General features: G+C 38.6%; 1 protein-coding gene across 2 annotated transcripts in view; it reads left to right on the top strand.

Moving 5' to 3' along the window:
* cntn3a.1 (contactin 3a, tandem duplicate 1) overlaps nucleotides 1-25,773 on the top strand; it is a 78,044-nt gene that overhangs the window by 28,603 nt on the left and 23,668 nt on the right. The window contains exons 5-11 of one of the 2 annotated variants that reach the window (XM_067591910.1): nucleotides 1,499-1,594; nucleotides 10,941-11,144; nucleotides 11,933-12,035; nucleotides 12,394-12,578; nucleotides 15,425-15,564; nucleotides 20,680-20,809; nucleotides 23,159-23,309. In XM_067591910.1, the coding sequence (XP_067448011.1) occupies nucleotides 1,499-1,594; nucleotides 10,941-11,144; nucleotides 11,933-12,035; nucleotides 12,394-12,578; nucleotides 15,425-15,564; nucleotides 20,680-20,809; nucleotides 23,159-23,309 (1,009 nt within the window). Of the gene's footprint in view, nucleotides 1-1,498; nucleotides 1,595-10,940; nucleotides 11,145-11,932; nucleotides 12,036-12,393; nucleotides 12,579-15,424; nucleotides 15,565-20,676; nucleotides 20,810-23,158; nucleotides 23,310-25,773 lie in introns of both variants that reach the window. The other variant, XM_067591908.1, reaches the window with a different exon arrangement.

Here is a 25,773-nt window from a genome sequence, read left to right as displayed (position 1 = left end):
TGCAGCTGCTGGGACGTACTGTGTGACTCAGCAGGCAGAGGAACTGCCAGAGCAGCTATAGTTTAATATGTTATCAGATAGCTGGTTACCCTGCTCACCAAGCCAATACAGATTATTGTGTATATCATAGGTAGGAGAAAAAAAGTACTGTTTTTATTATACTATTTTAATAAAGCAAATGAAAAAAAGATGAAACTTTTATGTACGGATCTGCTTCTCTGGGTTTCCACTGCTGCTTTGCTAATATCTGAGCTATGTCTTGTACCATGCAGTATTCTGTTATTCAATCCAATTTTAACTTACATTTTTTATTGTTGTGTTTTGAATTCTTGCAGTAATTAACAGCACTAATGTTACATGAGGATGCGATATAACTCGAAGTTAAGCATGAAATTACATAAGCATCATTAGGGGGCTGATAATGTCTGCTTTCACATACATTTCTGGCACACACTGCACATAAAGGACTTAATAAATTTCTCACATTCACTTCAGCACATCTAAAGGGATCTATAGATGGCTTGTTGGTCCATAGAGACGCTCACTGTGTCTGGTCATGCACATAGAGGTTTTATAAGATTATTAAACACGGATCATCCATAGATTTAGAATTGGCCACTGAAGCGTCCACCCAATCTGTCTGCACCAAAGGAAAGAAAAGAACTTAATGATCTACTAATTAATTTGTGAAGTCATACACTTTCCGCTAAATCACTGGTGAGCAGAAAAATAAAAAATAAATAAAAAAAGCTGCATTTGATTGTGATAATGTAATATAGTCCTGCTGGATGCAATTTCCCATTACTCACAAGGTCTACAAAGATCATGCACTGTATTTATTATGCAGAGGCTCATCCTGCTGTGCTTGTACACTGGAGGTGTCAGTTTTGCATCCTTTCTCCCTGTTTTTGAATTCAGTCTTGATTATGTCATTATATGGCAGCTGCATATTCGGCAGCACTGCTTGCGATATCTCCAAGAGCCACAGCAGGCAAGAAAAGGCGACGTGTTCAAGGATTGCTGTCTCTATTTGCTTTCTCTCAGCAGGTTGTCAACAAGTCTCCATACAAATGATGTTTCAGTCTTAGTCATTTAATTGTTGCTGGTCTGTGTGCAGCGGATGAAACACAGAAAGTGATAACAATACGCAGTTCCAATTAAATTCACTCATGTGTGACTTATACTTGAGGAATTGCTTTCTGCTCCAGTCAGAAGTGTTTAGGACTTTACAGCACCATGTCTGCATTTATGCAAACATAGCAAGAGTGTTTCATGAAAATATGCAAAAGTTCTGCATCATATTGCACTGTTAAACTCTGGTCTGTAGCTGTGTTCTAACCAGATATGAAATTACTAAGCAACCACAGATATGACTTGTAGTGCATTTTTATCTCAGTAAACAACTAGGCGTGTCTTGCTTGCATCCTGTGTGCTTATGGCTTTTGTGAAGAATGAATTGATTATTTTGCTTTTATTGCTTTTGTGTTGTGGTAAACAGACTTGGAGAACTTCAAGACTCAGAGAAGAAGTCCAGTGAGGGTTCGTGAAGGTCAAGGAGTGGTCTTACTGTGTGGCCCACCACCCCACTCTGGAGGTAAGACGGCCTATTCTGCACTTATTTATCATAAGAAGACTTATATTTGAATTGCTACCTCATACAGTTTGTGCTGCAGTTCCACCAATATTCAGTATCAGTGAAGAGTCACTATCTGTCCTACATGTGGAAAATGGAAAATGTCGGCATAGTGTGATATCACTTTTTTCCTTCCTCATCTACTGCCTGTTTATCTGAACTAAGTGGAAGTCATGTTTGTCCTCTCCCTCTCGGATCACTGTTTGTTTGTGTTGTTGAGGTCAGTGGAGTGAGTCATTTTTACTTTGGGACACTCTGGCCTGTCATCCTGATTTTCAATGGGGGCGAGAAAAAAAAATTGGCATGCAGACTGGAGAGGCTGTCTGTGACTGGGGCCCTGCCAGGCTGAGTAATAGAGCTTCTCTCTGAAGGTGCTTTGTTTGCTTCACATCAGCCCTTTGCATCCATGACATTATCAATGGGAGTTAGCATCCACTGCTATTAACTACCACACAGGGGTCTGGAGATAGGCTTTTTTACTCTCTCAGCCAGCGAGGCTGAATGTAATTCTCCACTGTTGGAGAATCTGGATATACTGTAACATACTGCGCTCAGCAGGGGAGACAGGAGCTTCCAGCCATTATTTTCAAAGATGAGTTTTAAAGAGCGTAGTGATAACATTTTTACAGTAAGTATTCACTGGCTCAGACCAAATTATCTTCTCAGTTTCATTTTTGTTTTAAAAAGCACCGACTCAGATATATTTTGTGAGAGTTTCCTGTGATATTTCACAAGGAAATGGTATTGAAATCAAAACACTTATATTTCCAGTTGACTCAGAATATAGAGCCAGATTGTAACAGATGTCAAAAAGCTGTGATTAAAATTTCTTTTTCTAAGGGTATTTGTTTTACATATGTAAATTGAGTTTTGTTTGATGTATTGCATTAGAGTTGTACATTAATTAACATGAACATGAATGTTGTTATTTTATTTATTTATTTGCCATATCATAATAACAAATATATTGTTATGTAAAAATGCACATGATATTTATGCTGTGATAATGATTTTGGCCACATCACTCACAAAATCCTGCTAATGGTACAACTTAAACAAACCGGAATATGCCATTGTCCTGAAAGTAAAAGTAATCTTATTTTATGATTATGCGAAAACAAAAGAAGCAATTTCATAGATAAATAGTAATACAGTATGACATCAGGAAGCAGCTACCAAACAGTTATGGCTGCTGGATGTTATTTGTACATATTGAGCACAAACTATTGCCTGTTATCATTCAGGGTGAAGCTTAGTCACCTAATTCATGTGCTGCTGCTGTGTGAAACCATGTTCAGCTGCTGCACTGAGAATCATTTGAGGTGTTTTTTGTCTTTATCACAGTCACTTGCAAACCTAACAGTAGGCCTACATTTGTAGTGCTTTGTTCTGTACAGTATGTGTTACAATGAGACATCTCACTCATGGGCCATATGCTTACATTTGGCAGCCTCCTAGTGTAATGGATTTTTTTAGACACATCCCCTGGTGCAACGTGTCCAAATGCCAACATACACTCTAGCCAGCTTAAAATCAGAACAGCAGCATTTTCAGGGACGTTGGGTTGTAGTAGTAGTGTAATGACAATGTCAACAATTATTTTAAAAATCTGGGCACAATTTTAATGCAGTATTTTATTCATTATTTGCGGGGAAACAGTACTGAGTTTGTCAGGAAACTGTCCCATATGCAAAATAATGTCTTTCTATTTAGAAGCTTGTTTGTTATGAAGGCAAATCCAGCATGCACTAGGCAAATGTTTACAATTTAAAAGATGAAGATGCTTCTTTTATGTGCGTGCACTGACAAGGAATGTGGCACTCTCTGGACAACCTTTTGGATTAAGCAGCTTTTTAGCAATGGGCACAGAAATGAGTCAACACTGACTGATCTCTCCTTGGATAGATTACACTTCCCATATCTTTTTTGGTAATTTGCACACAGCACACAAACAGGCTACAAGTATTATTTGCAAGCCAATCAGAAAAGGGAGGGGATTTACGTAACCAACAATTCATTTAGTCACTTGGAAATGTATTGACGTAGTTTAATGAGTCACCTTGAGTCATAAAAATAATCTGGATTGCTTGCTTGTTTAATGGATGCCCGAGTCAGTGTAGGTTATATCATTTAATTCAAATTTAAATTCATTTTGTGTATACGATGGCTATGTATTGTGTATTTATAATCATTTTAAATGTTGTATACAGTCATTACAACACGTTTCCTAGTAGTTAAAGTTATTCATATTGGAAGTAAAGCCATACAAAGCATGAACTTGCAATATTATTTACTGTAGGTATTTGTTTTATGCAGAGCAAGCAATTCTTTGGTAATTTCCCATCGTTTAAGAACAAATTGGTAAATGTGGATTTAAATGTAGGCACTGAAGCCAATATCAGTACAAATGTGATTTAATGTTAATTAAATTTAATTTTACCAAGGTGTGCAATTTATGGGCTGCCAAACAGACAATTTTGAATCATAATTAATTTATTTGCAAAATGTTCACGTTTTTTCCTGATGCCAATTGTGTAAATTAGGACACAATAACAACTGACTTTGCAGTAGAAGTAATGTACATAAAGTTACATACAATATGGCACAAGAACAACGGGGTGCGACAAGGAAAGTATAAGAGAAAGTCCAAAAATATTTTACTTTTAAGTTTAAGAGATCCTGTATTACATATAAGAACCAGGCCAAGGACAGGTTTGACTTAAGGCAGTTAGTTATTTTCACATTTTAAAACCTGAAGAATGAATCAGGAGTGCTGCTCTGCTCTGACAGAACTGGAGGGGCTGAATGATCTTGTCTGGAGGTAATAATATGAACATCACACCTGCATTTTAAAGCACCGAAGCATATTAGATGAAGACACCGTTTATTTACATTAACAGCAAGTAGGATCTTCTCTCCAGTGTGGAACTTCTCAATGTGTTTGTCATTTGAGTCCTTTGAAACTCAAACTAGAATGTAACGTCTCTATATAAACTAATTTTCATAACATTCAGGAGATCCCCCCGGCCTCTGTTGTTGCACTTTGTTCAAGAACTCCAGCTGCTTTGTTGTGACTGAGATCTTGCACATTTGACAATATCGCACTTCAGGGATGTTTACAAAGAAGTATGCCACAGTGTGTTTGTGTGAAGATTTGACTAAATCATTAGAGATGCTATATCTGAGACTTGCTTTTGTCTCCAGGGAAATGTAAATAGATTTATTCAATAATTCATGTTCATCTTGTCTGTCATTTGTTACCTAAATTTACTGCTTTTTATTTAGTTCCAAACTCCCTTTGGACTTTTCTCCAACATGACACTGATCATTTGGGACTAGAGTCCTGAAGGGGTTGTTGTCAGTAACCCACACTGTTACATTGCACCTGGCCCATATCTGTCACATCCAGTCTGATACCAAACCTTTACCTGCTCTTAAAGGGAAACTTGGACTTCAACCTGGACCCTATTTTCTCATCATTTTGTGCCTAAGTGACTAATGGAGACAACAATTTTTGAGACTGGTCCGGTATTGAGCGAGAGCACTACAGCTGGCAGCAGCGAAACGGGCTGCAATGTAATCCTTTGGGGCAATTGTGCCCTGTCAGTGTCCTTTCGCTAAAACTGCTTGTTTTTGCCACCGACAGGCTCAGATTGTTATAAGTGTCTGAAAACATTATGGAAAGGACCATACAGAGAAATAAAACTTCTTTCTTTATGTTTCGCTTGATCTGGTCTGTTTGTTATTGTGTCTAACCGAGTCTTGCTCAAGGAGAAGTCTCACTCTGAAATCTCGCGAGAGTTGTTGCAGGAAGACAACGGTGGAAACTTGAGTTGGAGGAGAGGAGTGCCCGGAAGAGTTTGTTATGTTGGAGCACAGAAATGTAGCTTAGTGTTATCAAGGTTTTCAAAGTCATGGCTGAATTTACTCTTGAGATTTAGGAGCAAGACTTCTCCTTGAGCGAGACTTTGTTAGACACAGTAACAAACAGACTGGATCAAGCGAAAGGTAAAGAAAAACATCTTATTTCCCCGTACGGATCCATGATGTTCAGCCTGCCAGTGGCAAAAACAAACACTTTTAGTGGGCGTACATTTATGGGGTGCTATTGCCCCAAAGGATTACATTACAGCCCATCTCTTGGCTCCCAGCTGAAACGCTCTTGCTCAATATTGGACCAGTTTCAAAAATTGTTTTCTCCATTAGTCACCTAGAAACAAAATTATGGGAATATGGTGACTGAGTTTAAAAAGCCCGTAGTTTCCCTTTAGAACAGAATAATAAGTACAACCATGCTAACATAAATTCTGTAGGCCTGTTCAACATTTTGCCATCATCATTTTATAACCTTTGATGACACAAAAATGCCACAGAACCACTTAAACCTACATTGTTATTGGAGTAAATGCTTCCTCTTCCATGTTAAAACAATGTATTAATTTAATTTGACTATGGTACAGACTTATGTTTATGCACACTGGGTAGCAAATGTTTTTGCTGTTGGCTCCATTACTCAATTTGCTACAATGCTCCTTGAAGGTTAAGCACAGAAATGTTGGCCCATTCATTTAAGGACATTAAGTTGTTCTCACAGTAACCCTCCACACACAGATAAAAACTGCAATGGAGATAAATGTATCACGTTACTGATATTTCATGTCACCTAGCCAAAGTTGTTTTTTTTTTTCAACATGAGCCAAAATAAATCAGGGGATATTATGAGCCTGTCAAATGCATTTCTGTCTTTTTTAAGAAACAATCTGCCACAACGTACAAGTAATTTCACTTAAAGAGTTCTTCAAAATTCTGTACAGAAACTGTGTTTGAGGAAAAGTAAGTCAAAATAATGCCATGGACTTTATGAGGTAGAGATGTCCAGCAAATATAATTTAGTATAATGCGGGGATATCCAAAATCCAATATGCATTATCAATGCCCAGACTAACTGTCAACTATAATTTTACTTGGTGAATGGTGATAAATTGCTAATCTTGTTTAGATTCATTCAAACTGGGTCAGTTCCCTTCCCTGCTGTTTCCCTCATATCAAATAAACACAGCCAGAGCCTGCATTTGGACAAGCGACCAGTAATGTACAGTCTGCTTTTATTTATACCAACAGCCCCTTCATTCCTTCTTGTTGTGATGGATCATAGCTGTTCTCTGGAGACCTAGCACAGTGCTTGGAATGATCCATTTTCTGACAATATTTTCAGCAGCTGTCATTGTAGATTATGCCTATTGATAGAGATGTTGAGGATGCTGAGACACTCTTTAGGATGAATCACATCCAATTTTCTAACATCTTTGCTGAAAGGTAAGCCTGACCATATCTGCTATGGTAATAATGTATCCCTCCTACTTTCAGGTTCATACACACACAAAGACACACTCTTAATGGTCACATTCTCTCGTCCTCATTCAGAACCGTATTTAGACTACACATATGAATAGTGATATTGTACCTGATTACTTTCATCCACTGGATTCTTTTTAGGAGAAAACTGTGAAGAAAAGCAAATAAATAATTTGGATATCAATGTTAGTGACAGGAACTGTTTTTTAAAAAGTAGAAAAATGCCTGATATGTGTTTATAGTATCATAAAAATATAGTTTGATTTTACAAAGGAATTGGTTTAGCAGAGAACCATTACTGTATATTGTCACAGGTGGGAAAAAGACTATAAAGACTAAAAGAATAAAAAAGAATGCAAGACACATTCTCTCATAAAGGGGGGCAGGACATAATTCATGATCAGCACAATACAGCCTTAGACAAGGATCTGCCTCATCTCCCCTTTAAAGGATTTCAGTATCCCATGCATGATTCAGGAAGCCATTATTTCATTTTAACGATGCCTCAAAACCCACCGGACAGCTGCAGGAAGTAGTTTGGTGCGGCCAGGATGCTCTACAGTTGTGAACAGTTTGAAGTTGCACTTTGAAAATGACCAAAATATTGTCAAGTATCCAGGCGTTCTTCCACTGCACTGTACTGTATTTGCATTAGATGCCTGTCTGTGTCATCCTTTGCTTTGAGAGGGTCTGAATGACTGCGGTTAGGCCGGGACCTAATGCATCTGACCTCTTTTCACTAATGGAAGCGGGCCTTTTAGATTTACTCAAGGCTGAAATCACTTGTTCTCTCTGTGTAGTGCATCTACCCCAAAACAGAGGCTGCTCACTGGCTAGTAAAAACACATATAGCTTGCAGGGATTTTTCCCATGTGCATGACCTAAGCCATTTCATAGAGTGAACTTGTTGTGTGTTATGAATACAGATAGGTAGCCCTGGTTAATGGCTGTTACTGCCAAGGGAACAGACTTGCGAGCACAAACTTTGACACCGGTTGTGCATATACTTTTCTTTGAAGCAACACACACTTGTGCAAAACCCCACTCTTGATTCAGTATGTCCTTGGTCTGTCATGTTCTATTTCTCTTTCCTCCTCTCAGATCATTAAGGGGGAATTGATGCTCCCTGTTCATTATACAAGGGCTAAATGGAACTACAATGAAAATCTGCCACTCACCGTCACTCATGATTGCATTATTCTATGACAGCCCATCTGCAGAAGGCTCTCAAGTCAAATCATCAAGTACAACCAATGGTGCTTTCCACTTCCTATTTCCTGTTTCCTGTTTCTCACCATGAATCTTTAACTAACCAATTAGTAACCTCTTATTTGCTGTTGTTTCAGTTTGTTGTGCCCTGCACCTTTGGAAGATATTGTTTCAAAAACAGACATTAAATATACATGACCTTGTCAGGATGAGAGCTGGGATATATTATTTAGAGGAGAGGAGGATATTACAGCTGTTCCCTCTGTGGGTCTGATGGATCAAGTCAGGAAGCTATAGTAGATACAAGTCACGAAGGCTAGGTTGGAGTTCAGGGCAGGAGAACAAGAGAAATACATTGAAAATGAAATGTAACTCCACTTATTACAGTATCTGTCTCAGTGAGTCTGTGAAAGTCATCAAAGGTATAGTTCATTTTCTGAAACATTTTTATTCATTTTCTTGCAGAGAGTTAGACGAGAAGCTTGATACCATTCACTCTACCACTTTCTCATGTCTGTTTGTTATTGGAATATATTGTATGTATGTTTGAGGATATAAGTGGAGCCACGATACGGTTAGCTTAGCCTAGCTTAAAGACTGGGAACCGGGGGAAAGAGCTAGCCTGGCTCTGTCCAAAGGTAAAAAAAAAGTCAACCAATCAACAAACTCTAAAGCTCACGAATTAACATGTTACATCTCAATTTTTAATCCATTATAAAAAACAAAGTGAAAAAAATGAGAAATAATAGTGACGACAAAACTCCAGGAAGTCACTGCTCCTAGCCAAGAAATAGTCCAGCAAATAACGCCTCCCTTGAAACCGCAAATTGTAATTTAAAAAGAAATTTTTTTAGTCACCAGACAGACATGAGAATGGTATTTTTTTATGAAATATCAAACCATTCCTTTATTTCCAAAGCACATCTTTAGAATGTTAGCAAACGTACTGTATGAAAGCAGCAGGAGGGTGTTCACACAAGATTTCATATATCATAATGTTTATACACATTGTTATATTGAACATATGGCAAGTTGTAAAGCAGGAAACATTGGTGTATCTGGCACAAGTTTTAATCTCATGTTGTCTTCTCTGGATGATCACAAAGTTAGGTTGTTTTCTACCAATCCAACCCACATAAAAACACCCACTCTGTACTTAAAAGGAGCATCCTCGCAGGCGCATCACAAGTTCTCAAGATTCTATGTCAGAATGTGATTTGCAAGGTTTGCTGTAATATGTCAAAGCCCACACATCCTCTTGCCCCCTAACGAGCAGAAGTGAAGAATTCTGAGTCAGTAGATGAGCGTCCAACTCACATCTCAATTATTCCCTGTACTGTAGTGCCGAGTCATCGCTTAGACAAGTTTTTACCAACGGCCAAGATTGCTTTTGGGACAGGGATCCAATATGGTCCAGAGCAATCTATCCTTGTGTCAATATGTCAAAACACCATCATTCCTTTTTATAATGTTACTGATTGTTAGTACAAAGGCTCTCTGACTGCACTCCATTTGGTTGATAGTACTGGGAGTCTTTCCCAGAAGCTTGTTATCTGGGATGATGAATAGTAGACTAGGTGGTACCAAACTGAATAACATGATCTGAAATACATTGGTTTTATTGGGCATAATACAGTGTTTTATGCATTATCTGCCACTAAGGGGTTGATTTAAGGTCCTCTGCTACTACATGACAGCCATAAAGGGAGAGTGTTTTTTAATGTACAACCACTGTGTCTGTGTTTTTAAATAAACTCTTATTAAGTAATACATCCCAAAAAGAGGCACCAAAAATAAACAACAGGCTTACTTTAACTTTAAGGTTACTTTACACTGAAGGACTATGATTAGCACAAATACACTTAAAGTAAGGCTCTCCTCAAGGGTTGCAACGAACATTTATTTTCATTATCTATTAATCTACTGACTATTTTCTCAATCAAGCAATTAATCATCTATAAAAAAGTCCAATTTCAAGTAGCTCAAAGATATTCAACCAGCAAATATTGACGTTGGAGAAGATGGAACCAGTGAATTTTTGCATCCAAAATTACTTAAGTGAATAATCGACTATCAATATTGTTCCCCAATAATTTGCCTGTAGATCACGTACTTCAGCTTTACACACTTTCTCCTTACACTTGCATGGTCATTTTGCTACAACCACAAACAGAGGCCATATTCAAATCAAAAACAGCACTGCGTTAAAGAAATGCGAAGGACTGCGTTAGTGGATGGTGTGATGCTTCAGGCACTGGAGAGAAAATGAAATACAGTATGAGTACAAACAGTACAAATGCAGTGGTCTAATTAAAATTAATGAGGAGGCTGTGTTTTTTGACACAGTGCTGTTGTTGGTATCCTAATGTCAATTAGTTTTCGGAGAGGTATGAATGTTGTAGATGTAAATATCCAACTTTCCTGAAAAGCCAATCATTCATACTCGTAGCATCATCATTCTAACGTAGTGAACCTGTGAAACTTTTACCATATTAAGGACATTTATCCAACAGTGAGTGAGAGTAATTGCTCTTCAATTATAAATTGTGTTTTTAATCATGGAAGTCTGGCACTCAGTCCGAACCACTAATTGCTTTATCCCTGAAGGCATCCACTCAAATTGAAGTGATGAGATTGCTGATGCGGCACACATTATCTGTACATGGGTATAGATGATGAATAAATACACTATGTGTTTTTGACCTGTGTGCTTCACACCCATTATCCCCAACTTTGTTCACAGAGCTTACCTTCACATGGATCTTCAATGAGTACCCATCGTTTGTCATCCAGAACACACGACGATTCGTGTCCCAGAAGACAGGCAACCTCTACATCGCCAAAGTGGAATCCTCTGATGTGGGAAACTACACTTGTGTAGTCACCAATACAGTCACCAAAAGCAGTGTTCAAGGACCACCAACACCTCTAGTGCTGCGGGTTGATGGTATGAGACGACTCCACTTACTATACATAGAGCGCAAAGTAGGTATAGACTTTTTTGAGAGATGAAAATTTGATTTTACCAGCTGGAATGATAACTGTTGCCAGCAAATGTAATCAAATGTAGCTTATTTATATCTGAGACGTGGCTTAACTACAAAATAATGCTATTTGCTGTTGTCTGTTCAGTGTGTTAACTATACTACTTAGGCTCAGACAAAGATGGTTTCGGGAAAGGAAACACCACTCTGCATTGTTAATATATTTGAAAGGGGAGAAAGTAGACAATGTGGATTTGCTGCTCAGTAAGTCCATTCGAGTGGTGAGTCTCTTGGTTGAACTATCTAGCCAATCACGTTATCAAAGTTTTCTTTGAGGTTGATGTTAATATGGCTGACTGGATGGATTGGAAAAGACAACCCTGGGAGGACTGCTGTCATCCTCACGAGGCAAAACAAGATATGTTCGCAATTATGCTTTCTAGATGTTTGATGCCGCGTAGACCACCAATACAGGCCTGGAGTGTAATTTATAGAAAATAACTGAATTTTAAATCAAAATCCCAAAAGTGGTCAGAAAAAATCACCATGAGATACAATATTTTCCCCTAAGCCTTCAGACACAGTACAGAGTTATTGCCAATGTGTCTGCCAAGTTATTGCCAACACAATCATGACTTCTGTGATTCTTGACTCTGATTTTGTTTCTTTCTGACATTTTCAGGCTTTGAGCTGAAAGAATTCCCTTCAGATATACGTGGCATCAATTCTATATTTCTGTTTGCAACTCCAGGTGTGATGGGTGAATATGAGCCAAAGATCGAAGTGCAGTTCCCTGAAGTTGTTCCTGTCGCTAAGAGCTCAACTGTCAAGCTGGAATGTTTTGCACTCGGAAAGTACGTCCCACTGTGTATTATTATACCACGGTCTTGACTACACCATTAGTTGTTTACTGTACCAATCTGAGCTGCATGGTAATGTGTAGGGTCCCTGTGAAGTGATTTTGAGAGCAAAAGATTTCTCATTCTGACTTTTTCTTGTTCTGTATGCCAGAGTTTAAAGACTATACAGAGAAGGAACACTCACCAGTTAATTTTTCAGAATAATTATAGATTGACATACTCAACAGTGTTTTTCAGTATTCACTGATATCATATCTATGTCTTCGACTAAGCTTAACCCCTCAATAAAACGTTCTTCAGAAGTGTTTTTCATTTCGTGGCCTTGCTGTGTGTTTTATTTCCTCGCCTTTAGCCCAGTGCCAACCATCAGCTGGAGAAGAGTGGATGGAGCCTCTTTTGGCAGGAAGGTGGACATAAATAAAGCAAGCGGAGTTTTAGAGATCCCTTACTTTCAGCAGGAGGATGCGGGGATATATGAATGTGTGGCTGAAAACAGCAGAGGAAGAAACTCGGTTAAAGGAAAGCTGTCTTTCTATGGTGAGTTGGAGGATGGTTTCGTTGACTTTGATCTAAAACTTACCCTGTCTTGGGAAAAAAAACACTTAATGCCATCAACCTTCCAGTTGTCTTCCTAACATATCATGTACATTTATAGACTTTTACCAAATCTTCTGCCCATCGATTCATAGCTTCAGTTAAAACCCCTCAATAGTTCTTCATAGTACTGAGCACAATTGAAAATCTTGCAGAATAAAAGTGTAGTTTTGGTGTGAGTCAAACAAAAAGTTTTATTTGTTGTCAAGCAATCTGTAGCTTTTATTAGTCTCCATATATAACTGCATCATATAGTGGAATGTGGCAGTAAATTAATCTATTACCAGTAGTTCATTTCTGACAAGCTCTTCATTGTGCCGGCGGCTAACATGGGGCTGTAGCGCACACAGATTTATACCACCTTTCAGGGAGAGGTGATTTTTCCCTCACCAACACTGGACTTATGGCCCACATTCTGAGAAAGCTTTTAATGGCCCTTGATGAAGGATTTTTATAGTTTCTCTAGCCATTATTTTGCAGTTTATGCATTGATGATGTCTGCCCACAAGGCCCTTTAGAGACGTGCTTGACTGAAATAATCAAATCCAGATTTTTCTTTCCTGTGAAGGAGGATGCCTTTGATATGATAATACAGGTTTTTTGCAGCACCTGTGGGTAAGACGAAATGCTCACAGTACCTGTAGGTAGGCTGAGGATTAAATGTGCTTTACTTTAAAGAGACGTGCCTGTTCATAGAGCATTATAGCATCGCAGGACTGGGTCTTAACAACTTAGAGATCCTAAAACAAGGGAAAATGGTGTGTTTATGTAATAGTCATTTTGTAAACAAGGTCATAACTTTTCAGTAACTTGTGGCTATCACTGTGGTACTATGTTGCATGGCCTCTACACCTGTGCTCCGTTGTAGTTGTATGGAAGACATGTTTCTCCTTGTAAGATTTAAGTTTCTTCTCAAAGCCAGGGAACCTGGCCGGCTGCCAGGTGATAAAAATCTGTAATCTTATTTTAAACTCCCATAGACAGGAGCTCGCGGGACATCCATCAACTCTATAGAAGAATAGGAGAATCAATACGGGGATGTGGTGTTTGCAGCATCCAACCAATGCTGGCAAAGGAACAATAAAGGGTGGCGTCTCTTTCAATTTCCCTCTTAATTGTCCTTCTGTAATTCCAGGGGATTTATGAAATCATGGTTTAGCAGTTGACTGCATTTGAATAGGCTCACAGGAGATCAGATTGACTTTGTATAGAAGCCGTTTGCATCATGTCTTCCTTTCTATTATGTTATGTCTGACGGTCTCATTTGTAATATCATTAACAGAGTGTCATGTTGTATTTGTTTTTGTCTAGTGATGTATTTTCAATTCAGTACTGCTTGCTCGCTTCCAAATATATTTATTGTACAATTTCTTTTCATAAAAAGAACATAAAGAGAGCTTGTTTTTTGATAACAAAATATTATCTCAATTCTCATATGGGGCTGCTGAAGACTTTGTCTCTGAAAGCTTTTTAAATATTACTGTTCTTAGCAAGTATAATGCACTTCAGGCAACCCATGCTTCACTGTTACCAAAGATATTAAATTCAAAAAACTAATAATCAGCAAGAAACACCTTAATTCATTTTTGAAAAACACTGTAGTTGGTTTTATGCTTCCAAGCCTTTTTTTTTCATCTAATGGTTTCATGATTTTGCCTTTTAATTTGACAGGAATATAGTTTCTAAAAACACACAGGATATGACAATCAACTGTTAAGTCAACTTCCATGTTAAAAAAAAAAAAAAAAAAAAAAGTTGAGCCCCCTCTAATGCCCCCAGTGCACATCATGACTGAATTAAACAGTTTCACTCATAACATTCATAGCCGCATGACGACCTAGTGATAGGAGAGACTGTATTTTGTACAGAAAACCCTTGGTTTAAGTCCCCCTGTGTGGGTGAGCATTTGGCCTGCTAAAAAGTCCTTGACACTGAATGTGCCATGGATACTGTTCTAGCTGTAACTATACTCTCATGTCCCCGAAGAGAGATAAGATAAAAGGCTGTTTCAGTATAGAAAAATTAATCACATTATAATTTTTAATATAATTATTAAATTATCAAAGTAACACAGCCAGGAAGTGGGAAAGATTGACTCAACTACCTCTCTTCCCTTTACCCTGGCAGGGCGTCCTGTATTTATGGGGGTGCTTCACAAGAACCATAAATCTTCTTACACTGTCACCAGAGATAAGGTGCTAGTCATTTATGTGACACCAGCACCACCATCATAAATATAGAGGCATTTTCTCTATGGATTTCAGATGTTTCAAAAGACAAAAAGGGAATATGACCTGTGTTATTAACTGCACAGCAAAAAAAAAGAATTACAACCTATTCGTTGTAAGCATCACAAGAATATATAATTATTTCATATATGTATATATATATATATATATATATATATATATATATATATATATAATTAAACCTGATTCCTATAAAATATCTGTATCAAATGGTTTATTCAAGCTGGCTGTGGCAAATCCAATAGCTTATCTTTTAGCTTTTAGCCTTACAGTGAATAGTTTCAACCGTTTCAACTATTGATCCTACCTAGTTTTACTATTATACAGTTGTTTTTATTTATATGTTTTTCAAGTAGAGGGCAGCTTTGGGTTAATTGGAAGTGGATTTATGCTTTGTGCCCTTGGATGCTTCTTTAATGAACTAATTGACTGCTTGGTTGGTTCATTGATTTATTCTGAAACTGCTTTGTACGGTTAATGCTCAAGCATCTGTGTAGCGTTGAAGTGTTCATTTACAGTATGTGGTATGTGACCTCACAGCTGCACCTCACTTGACTGAGAAGCCTCAAGATGTTCAGAAGACCATTGATGACACTCTGGTATGGGAATGCAAAGCCAGCGCCAAGCCCAAACCCTCTTACCGCTGGCTGAAGAACGGAGAGCCTCTGGACCCTATGGAGGTAATGGATTTATTTTTTAAAGTTTTTAAATATTGCTTTTATTGACGAAAACAAAGAAATGAGCACAGACAAAAGAATGATTGCTCAATTCCCCCACACCATGCAGCACTGATCCCCTTCAAGAGTACAACAAAGATGGAAAGAAACAAATTAAAAACAGAATAAAACTAAAAGCTGGAAAAATGAAACCAGGTGCAGCCACACATCAGCCATCAGAGCATCCTCCACTTTTTCATATCGTAGTGCCAAATATTGCAGAATGTTTGGTAGAGTAATGAGATATTGACTGTATTGCCAAACTAGACTAGACTACCTCAAATTATACTTGTGCAAATCACCTCTGGTGTTTTTTCCAATCCTACTGCAGTATTTGGTTAATCCGCTCCCCCAACTTTGGATAGTTTTAGAAATTTCATACATTGTTTACCGCTTCATTGTTTCCATCACATTTAAGCCAGAAGCTGCTATGTTAGTCCCCACACAAACCTGTGCTTGGTTACCAATAACATAAAATCATTAATTTTTACCCTCCATCTTTAATCAACACTTATGAAGGTGTTTAACACTCTTCTGACAAGAAACACATTAAGATTGCTGAAAGCTGCAAGGCTCCATCTAACAGGCTGGTATTAAATCATATTGTTATTGTTAGCAGAGGGTCGATTTTTTTTTTTTCATTACAACAGCCCCTAAGCTGGACAAATAGTGGAAATGAGCACAATTTAATATGTAAGATGAAAGATAATAAGATTACAGTAGATTCAGAACCAGCTTACTTAAAGTGTGCACTGTGTTACCTCACCATTTGTTGCATTCATTTTCCTGAGAAGCAAAATTGCTCCAACTCATAGGCTTGTATTTGGCAAGAACATGTCACTTTGAAATAGCTGTATTTGCTTGGGACTAAATTTGGCTTCAAAAGAGTGTGTGTATGTGTTGGGGGAGGGTGTTTGTGTTTTGCAAAGAAGCCAAAGTGATGCCATTTTCAGCCTGTCATCAACTAGGGACTGTTGACAATTTAGTGCTCAATCTCTCCTATCTGCTACTCTCAATTTTATCATTAAGTCTCTTCTCTCTGGGGAGGGTGAAAAAATGCCTTATCATCCAAAATACATTTCACATTTAGGCAATTTGCCTCGTTTTGTGTTATTGTGCCGTTCGGGTGAGTGTGCTTTCTGCCTAAAAAGAACAGCTCCAGTGAATCACAGCCACTGATAGTGTCAGTGTTTGGACTGGGTAATGAGCCCAAAACTGGACTGTTGTCTTTAAAGGTGGGTATAGTTTTCTGTTACTTTGATTGAGAGTTAACATAATATTCGAAATCTGGGGCACTTTAATTAGAGATCTGAATCACTATGCACTCACAGTGAAGAAGATTACACAGCTTTGCACTCTAAATGGCTCGCCATCATGATACAGAAGTAGTTATCCGCAAATGGACATTTCACTCTCTGTCATTCGTGGCTGTCTATTTTGTTAATTTTGAAGGGCGTAGAAAAGGTCACTTCCTCTATTTGCCACACATCCTTAACCACAGGAAACCCTTATCACTCCACCTGCGCATTTCCAGTATTGATTTGTAAATAACATTGTAAAAATTCCTTTGGCGGTTGGCCAAGGTAACATATTCTCTGTACATGTGGCTATATTAATGAGGTGGGGTGTTACCATTTTCAAAATGCCACCGTCAACAGCGGCAACAGTAAATCAATTTCCAAACCCAAAGGTCAGCGATGTAGAAAGAGAGGGAGAAGGAGAGGAAGGCCAAGGGGGCCATTTGTTATTCCTCATTAGAATGGATCAGTCCTCCTTTCACTTTCTCGCTCTCTTTATCTCAGTATCTCTTGTGCTCTCTTTCTCTTTCTTACGGCCTCTTTCAAGCTTTTTTTCCCCTCCCACTCCCCCCCCCCCATCTCTCTCCATTTCACTTTGGGCCCCCTCCAAGGGAATTAAATGGCGCAGAGGAGGGCTGTCACTTCAAAATGTCACCCCGGTGAAACAAGGACCCACTCACGCTTGTATTTTTCAACTCTACCACCAGCCTCCCCCTTTAGTTACATACATGAGTGCGTGTTTTTGAGATTTCTCTACCTTTGACCTCCAAAGTCACGGACCTGACTTCTGAGGCGCATTTATCACACATTAAATGCACCACTACAATCAGCAATAGGATAATTACATCACCAAACAGAGCGTCCATGATTTGCCTTTATACAGTTCAACTTGAAACAGTGCTGGTATCAGAGTAGAGTCAAGCATAATTAATGATGGCCATGAAGCAGACGAATGCCACCATTTGTCTCCAGCGCTAAAGAGATTGTGATAGAGCCACCACTGAGTCTCTGAGGGTTTTTCAACAGGGTAGTGGGTACAGAATAGCGCAGTGTGGCACCAACCCATGCACTTACACAGATCTCTTTCATCTCTTTCATCCCCCTGGGCCCTTGCACTGTGTAACCTAAAAAGGACCATCTATCATCTATTCAAAGTCTCTATGACTCGCTCTCTCTCTCTCTCTTGCTCTCTCTCTCTTTCTGTTCCTCGCTCTTTCTCTCTCTCTATCATCCTTTTTTCCCTTGAACACACATATAAGCACCCAGTCCCGGCCAAAAACCCAGGGACTTGTTGTGTTCCACTTGGAAACTGCTTCATCCATCCTCACCCAGGACCCCCTCTGGTGGTGGCTTTAGTGCCAGGTCAGCCGTGTGTCCATCGTGTGACTGGGCCTCAGAAAGAGCCCTGTTTGAAGATCCTCAGCCGTGTCACTGACTGATGTTAAGGGACAGTCCTTGTCTTTTCAAGTGGCAGTGCTGTAATGATTCCGCACGACAGACAGACCGGCGGCAGGACCCTCTGGACTACTTTGTCAGTGACATTAAAAGGTCCAGCTACACTCAGTGGGAAAGATCAAGGGCAAGAACAATGAGTGCTGCCACACTTAAATTGACACAACTATAAAAAGGGAGCAGAAAGCTGTGCCAACCCTTGTAAAGGTCAAAAGAAGCAGTGGGGAGAGAAGAACTTTGTTTGGTTTTTCTATTACTGTGTACTCTGTAGGCATTTTAATTGCATGTATGTATTTTTAAACAAACAGCTTCATATACCGAGCATTTTTTCTCTGCCACCTAAGACTCTGTGATACTTGACAGAGTTCAAAATAGCCTGCATGAAACAGCTTATTCCTCACTAATTCTTCAGAGGTTTGATTTCAACCACCGTTTGATAATGTCGCAGTGCTATGTTAAGCAGAGGGGGGTTACATCGAGTCACTACGGGACTATTAAGACCACAGAAAATTAGCAGTGTTTCAATTATCAACCCCTCCGAGGAGAGAAAAAGTGTGGCTAAAGCTTGAATTAGATCAGGCCATTTGTCAAAAATGAACATAGTTGGCATCATAGTACTTAAAATGTCCATATATAGCCCTAATTACCCACCTCAAAGCAGTTTTAGTCTAGTATTCTCATATTAACACCTAGTGTGTGACACTGTTATGGCACTAATTGGATTGTTTACAGAATTTCCTTAAAAATGGATTATATTTATACATTACTTATATAAAGTGAAGAGTTTGCAGTCAACAAAAAGTGATGTTTTTGCTAATGTTTAATAGTTGTTGACTTCAGATGTCAAAACCTGTAGAACCTGTAGTGTTTAATTTATGTGTGTATGTGTTTATGTTTTTCCATCTCAGTTCAGTCTAAATTAATGTAAATTCTGCAAACGCTGCTTCAAAGAAGATAGATAAATAAGTATAATATAGATAGATATAAAAGGCTTAAAAGGCTGATGTAATACCTGAGAAGTAATAGAATTTACAGTGACATTTTATTACTTTATGTGACCCATTTGTTGACCCATATAAAGCAACAGTACAATAATGCAAATGGCTATTAAAAATGTTTCTTATATAGTAAACCATATACAAACAGTGCAAAAGACATTCTAGAGTAAGTATCAAGTATAAAACAAGTCAACCTGTGTGTCACCAGTAAACTTAAGATAACATAAGATAAGATAACATTTGAGGGAATTATACAGATAACTGGCTTATCAAACTGAAATGCGTATGTACATGAGAAATACTAGAATCTAGTTTGTCTTTTCTCTGTCTTCTGTTTACATAGTGTTATTCTGTTAGTATATTTTAGGAATTAATGTCAGATTTGCTTGAAGATCATCCAGTGACATCTCTTAGGCAGTATTTTAAAGGCCATAATGTCTCAAGAGAATCTAAAGCTGTTAGCATAACTTGTTATCGTGCAGTTTGGATGAATGCTCTGGGTATTTATCTTTCTTAATCAACAGAGGCTCATCAAAATTGGGTTTGATGATTAAGCTCCTCTAATCAATATTTTTTGTATTCACAGTGGATAACTACTGCACACTGAAGAAGGCATACATCTGTGTATTTTTCTCCTGTGCTCAAGTTTGATGAAGCAAACTAAATAAAGGGAACAATCTGACTGATTTGAGTGTGCAAACGCTTTCATGTGCTGCTTTGAACTTTGACTTTGGTTGCGTGCACCCCAGTCCCCCGTTTTGTTTTTGCTTGAGTGCAATGTTTTTTACTTCCATATTCACAATGGATCAAATGACTGTGTGTAACGTGAAAGACACAGAATTATAACCCAAAAATGCTGTGATAACTCCAGTGTACACTACCTCCCCACCTGGTGAAGAAACCAAGATATTTCTCTCAGAGATTGATGGAGACCAAACAGCAAAAAAACAAAAAACAAAAACAAAACAAAACAAAACAAAAAACTGTTAATATTTAACTTGGGTTGGCAGAAACACAATTAATGCTATGTTTTTTTTATGTTTGTTCATGTACAAATAGGTGATTGTTTGCTAACACATTAACAGGTTCATATGGAACTAATGTGTAATAATATACTGGATGTGTGATTTTCAACTTCAACTTCCTATAATTTAAGTTGCCAAAAAATCAATGAATGCAACTTCAAGTGGTGGCATGGACACAAAATTACCACAACAGAGTGGAAATATGATTTTGATAACACTACTTTCAGCATACAACAGTCCTAGCACAGAGGAAGTCCTGTTAAATGTGTGTATTTGCATATGTCTGTGTGTGTGTGTCTTAAGCAGGACAGAGTTCAGGTGAATAATGGAGTGCTGACAATCAGTAGCTTAAATCTGGCTGACATCGGCATGTACCAGTGTGTAGCAGAGAACAAGCACGGAAGAATCTTCACCAACGCTGAGCTCCGAGTCATAGGTAAGATCATTTGGTTGATTTCCCTAGGTACTTACCCAGTAGAATTGCTCTCATGTCATCTCCCTAATCTCTGTGAGATGGTTCGTAATAGACACTTAAATTTGGCATGCTGATTAATGTGCAAATGCTGCCAAAATAAATACAATACCAGTCAGATTGGCGGTGGTGCAATAATTAAAGGTCCACTTTTAAGGCCACATCTCCTACACCCACAGTCATATTGGCAGAACATTTGCTACACATGTTCGTCTGCAATTTTGCCAGTTGGATCACGAAGATAATTTTATTTAAAAAAAAAAAACATTATTCCCCTAATGCTCTTTTTTTTAATCATTTCTCTATTTGTTTTTTTGTTTTTGCATGAAAAACATTTTGCAAAAAGGCGGTGCAGTAGATCTGAAAGATAAACTCAGCCTCCCCCATTAATTTAAATGAAAGCTGAGCACATTTGAAACAAAATTTGTTTTTATTCTTGCCTCTGTGTTGAGCAGACTGAGAGCTAAGCGCATTTGTATCTACAATTCAAGTTCAAATTCAAATAACCACATTGGATGCAGTTCAACCTTCAGCTGGGAAAGTTGAAATGACTTATTTGCTTGGAGATGAGCAGCTGTGTACACCAAGAACAAGAGATGAGAGAAACACTTTGCTTTGATATTTATATGTTATACTATTTAATACTATTTAATTAAATAAAATAATCTCCTGATCATATTTCCCCCAGTATTCAGTGTTAGAATGTAATCTTTCATTTTTACATATTTTATAATGTTAAAGGCTTGGCTGCTATGACTAATTGCCAACATACATAGTAACATACAGAAAATCTGACCGAAAGATGTATGAACTTTCTATATTTATCTCAGTACATTTAGCCATTCACTTCTTCATATCTGGCTAAACTTTGCTAACTCTTTGCTGTGGCAGTTTTACACGATGGCATTAGTAAAACAAAGTGTTAGAAGGCTGCCAATGCCACTTTGCTCAGTGTTTAAGTTTAGAAACATTTCTAATTCTGATTGGCAGCTTGACACAAAGTAACTACATGTATGCACACAGGGTTAAAGCTGCAGGACTCTCAAAGCCTCTGAGTAGGTTTAAATGACTGAACTGTAGCTGTGTAGACCAAAAGGTGATCAGTTAGTGCAGTGAAAAGCCTGTATAACACAAACAATTTTACACCTACACATTTATTATGAGATCCTATGTGCAACCCCTACTCTATTCCTTATTATTTACTTAATGTGCCCAAGGACCTCCTTTATATAAGATGTCAGAAAACTATGAAAAATACACAGCACAATTTCCAGGACATCTCTACTTTATGTAGATATCAATAGATAGATAGTTTATTATTGACAGTATTAGGATTGTTAAACTATTCTAATATCCATCCTTCATATGCCACCATCATATCATAGCACAATTTACTGTTCATCATGCAGTTGTGAACACTTAATACATGATAGTAATTTTTCATTTACATTATATGGTCCCCCTACAGCTCAGAGAATCTGTTTAAATTCTGTAGTGCCATAGTACATTCATTTATTATACATGAAGATAAACACAGTTTATTGAAACTATAACTCCTCACACTCCTTAACATACGAGTTCATGTAAATTATACCCAGTTTCTGTGGGAAGTATGACAATATCTGTTGTGTTGATGAAGGAAATGCCCGTATTTCACACTTGTCAAGAAATAATTGTGAGGTGCAATGTGTGTATGAATACATGTGTTTCATAGCGTGTATCGTGCACTCACGTGCACTGTCATGCACTGGCAGGTGCTCAGCCATGTCACTGGCGCCAAGCTGTGTGTTCACTTTGAAGAGCTTTCTGCTGAGTCTGTGCGCATACAAAACAGCTCCTGACGACGGCGCCTTAGTAATTAAGGCCTAAAGGAGCAGCAACAAAGCCTCCCTCTCGTTTTACATTCTCTCATTTTTGCTTTGGAGCCCCACGGCTTCATTCTTAATGCATAATGTCCTTTTAAGGAAAATGCATGGAATTGGAAAACCCACCTTCTTTCAAATAAAATGTCTTCTTAAAAATGATGTACCGTGTCTCTTCCCCCACATTTGTGTGTGTATGTGAGTCTGTCTGCCTGTGTGCAAACAAGTGTACATGTGTGTAAAAATAAAAGGATGTGAGAGCTGATCTGCCTAATGGATGCAGTGACCTGCATGTTTTAAGAATGCTTCTCCACTCTCATTTCCTCAATAGCTCTATCCCCTTTGCTCCCATGTCTCTTTCTCTGACAGTAAATTAAACCTACGTTCTCTTTCTTCATCTCTTGTCTCCCTCACAATATTTATATCTCTCTCTTTCAACTCTTGCTATCAGCCATCGCTCCAGACTTCTCACAGAACTTGTTGAAGGCCCAAACTCTGGCCCGACAGAGTGGCGACGTCCTGATCGAATGCAAGCCCAGGATGTCTCCTCGGGGTGTGATTTCATGGAGGAAGGGAAAGGAAGCCTTGAGAGAGAGCCACAGGTACCAGGTTACTTTCTTTAGAGCAGTAAATGTGTTGTGTGTGTGACCACAATTGTTTAGTTTGACTGTCTTACTTGCAGAATGGTATTTCATTGACTTGCTTTTTTCCCTACTTGATATTCATGGTGACAAACTGCAAAGAACAGAACCACAGTGTGACACAATACAATTTGAATTGCACAACACGTTCTGCACTCCACCACTCTCCCCCCGCTTTCTACATTTCTTCTCTGAACTCCATTGTACTTTGCTCTCCTGGCCACACTCAGAGCTGGTTTCTGCACTGTTTACTTAAGGTAATTGGCCATTCCTAGACTGCTGCACTTGGATCGATGCGCTGATCCATCAGCTCATTAGCAGCATGTAAGGCCTGGAGGGTCATTAGACCACAAGGCAGACGATGATCCAGGCTACCAGAGAGACATGGAAGAGGCAGATGCTATCCCCAAAAGGACTGATCAATGGCTAGCCGCTGAACAACATACTTATGTGATAGTAGTGGCGACACCAGGGCAACTAGCTGGACACCTTGTTTTATTAGAAATCAGGTTAAGTACAGATCAATGCAATACCTCTGTGTGCTGGAGAAAAGAATAAAAAGGAAAAACAAATGTTAATCAGACAAGAAAAACCAATTCTCCTGCTGAAGACGTAATGCTGGTCAAGGTGTCGCTAGGATGTACAGTCAGTAATTGATCAGGATTCTGTTTCTTCTCACATGGCAGTAATCAGGGAGATGGTGGAAGGCAGCTTTTAAACTGCATGGCCTTCATGTCATTGGTCATTGCTAGAGTGGACATATGCTTTCTCTGTTGTCTCTCCATTTTCAGAAATGCCACCACTTGATATTTGCACTGTTACAGTTCACACAAGCTTGAAACATTCAGTTTACGATTTAATTTTGAGGAACAACCTGATGTGCTATTGCACTTTTAATTGTTGCTCAGAAACGTTGTAAGGAAAGCTGCTCAACAAACAGTGTGTGTTTTGTGTTTTGTTCAGGTGTGCTTTCATAATCTGTCACTGTATAAAACACAGTGTGGTCTACACAAATCAGTCACTGATGCATTTCCACGATCTGATAATATCTTTATTTGTGCAGGAATGTATCAGCAGGAGGCAAAGCACACCTGCTGGCACATGTGGTGACATACTGGGGGTCCTGATTTCTCATTTGATATGGGATTAATTGTTCAACTGGCTCAGCAGCTTTTCCACACACAACCTCTGGGATATCCATCCTCGCCACAGTGGGGGTGCAGCAGGTTTAGTCATGTTCTCACCTCCCCCAGTCAGACAGTATGTTGGGGAAACTAAAGGTGCGATCTGATTGTTACTGATGCCAGCAGAGACATCTTGGTTACAGGAGTAAGATGTTTTATTTAAGGGGGAGCAGCGGAATCAGCACCAAGATTATGCGTTGCAAACGGCTGCTAAATGTTCGACCCAGCTTGCAGATTTATCATCCTCTTAAGTATTGAAAGGAAAATGCATCCATATTGCAATGTGCAATATCAGTTGCGCCCATAAAAGCGAGATTTCCCATTTGAGATTTAACGTTACGGCCTTGCCCTGAAGTGGGTGAGTTGCATACAAGATGTTAGGCTTTGACATTATTGCAGCATCTCTCGCAAACCTATTCCCCTGTTCCTGGCTCGTTAGCATTTACTCTCCTCTATATCGAAATGGGTCCGCTACCAATGCTATTACAGCAGTGGCACAACACTAATCCATCCCACTGGCTCAACTAAAATACCCATAATTCCTTCTAATCTTCCAGGGATAATGTTTTCAAGGATCTGGAGCAGATGAGAACAAATCAACTAAGAACAAGGCAGGATCTGATTAGTTAATGAAATCATGCAGCGGCGATACCTACATCAGCTCATACGCCAGGCATGTATAACAAGATAGCCTTATAACAGGGTTGCTGTGCACTTAAGCGGGGAGCTATGAGGTTAACGATAAAGTGCTTACCATAATTTTATTTCACTGCTGACCACTGCCAGAAATTGTAAAATGGAATAGCTCTCAGGAATATTACCTTTAGATTGAACCACTGTGTTTAAGATTGTTATGCTAAACGATATGTATTGCTTCATCATGTAATGTGAATCCATTTATAATCCTGCTACTCTAAAACAGCGAGTTTTCCGGATGCATTGCCAATACTTAACATGCATCACAGTAAGTGAAATAAGCAGTACTTGTGGATACTGCAAGTTCCTAGTAATAAACTTAGTTAATTATACAATCCTTCTTAAGTGGTTAAAATAATGTTTTTCATTACAACCTTTTAGTTTTTTGTTACACCAAGGAGAGACAGACCAAGCTTTTAGATTAAAGCCAGTAGCTCACTTTTACACCAGCCAATAAGGTTGAGGTAAAGTGCCTATTTACTATATCACACTGCTCAAGCTTTTATGTACACCACAAATTTCCCCAATACCTTAATTGCTCCAGG

This window comes from Thunnus thynnus, chromosome 6, assembly GCF_963924715.1.
Source record: "Thunnus thynnus chromosome 6, fThuThy2.1, whole genome shotgun sequence".
In the NCBI taxonomy this organism is placed as follows: Eukaryota; Metazoa; Chordata; class Actinopteri; order Scombriformes; family Scombridae; genus Thunnus; species Thunnus thynnus.
The sequence above is the reverse complement of the archived record's forward strand: the minus strand, read 5'-3'. Positions and strand labels throughout refer to the sequence as shown.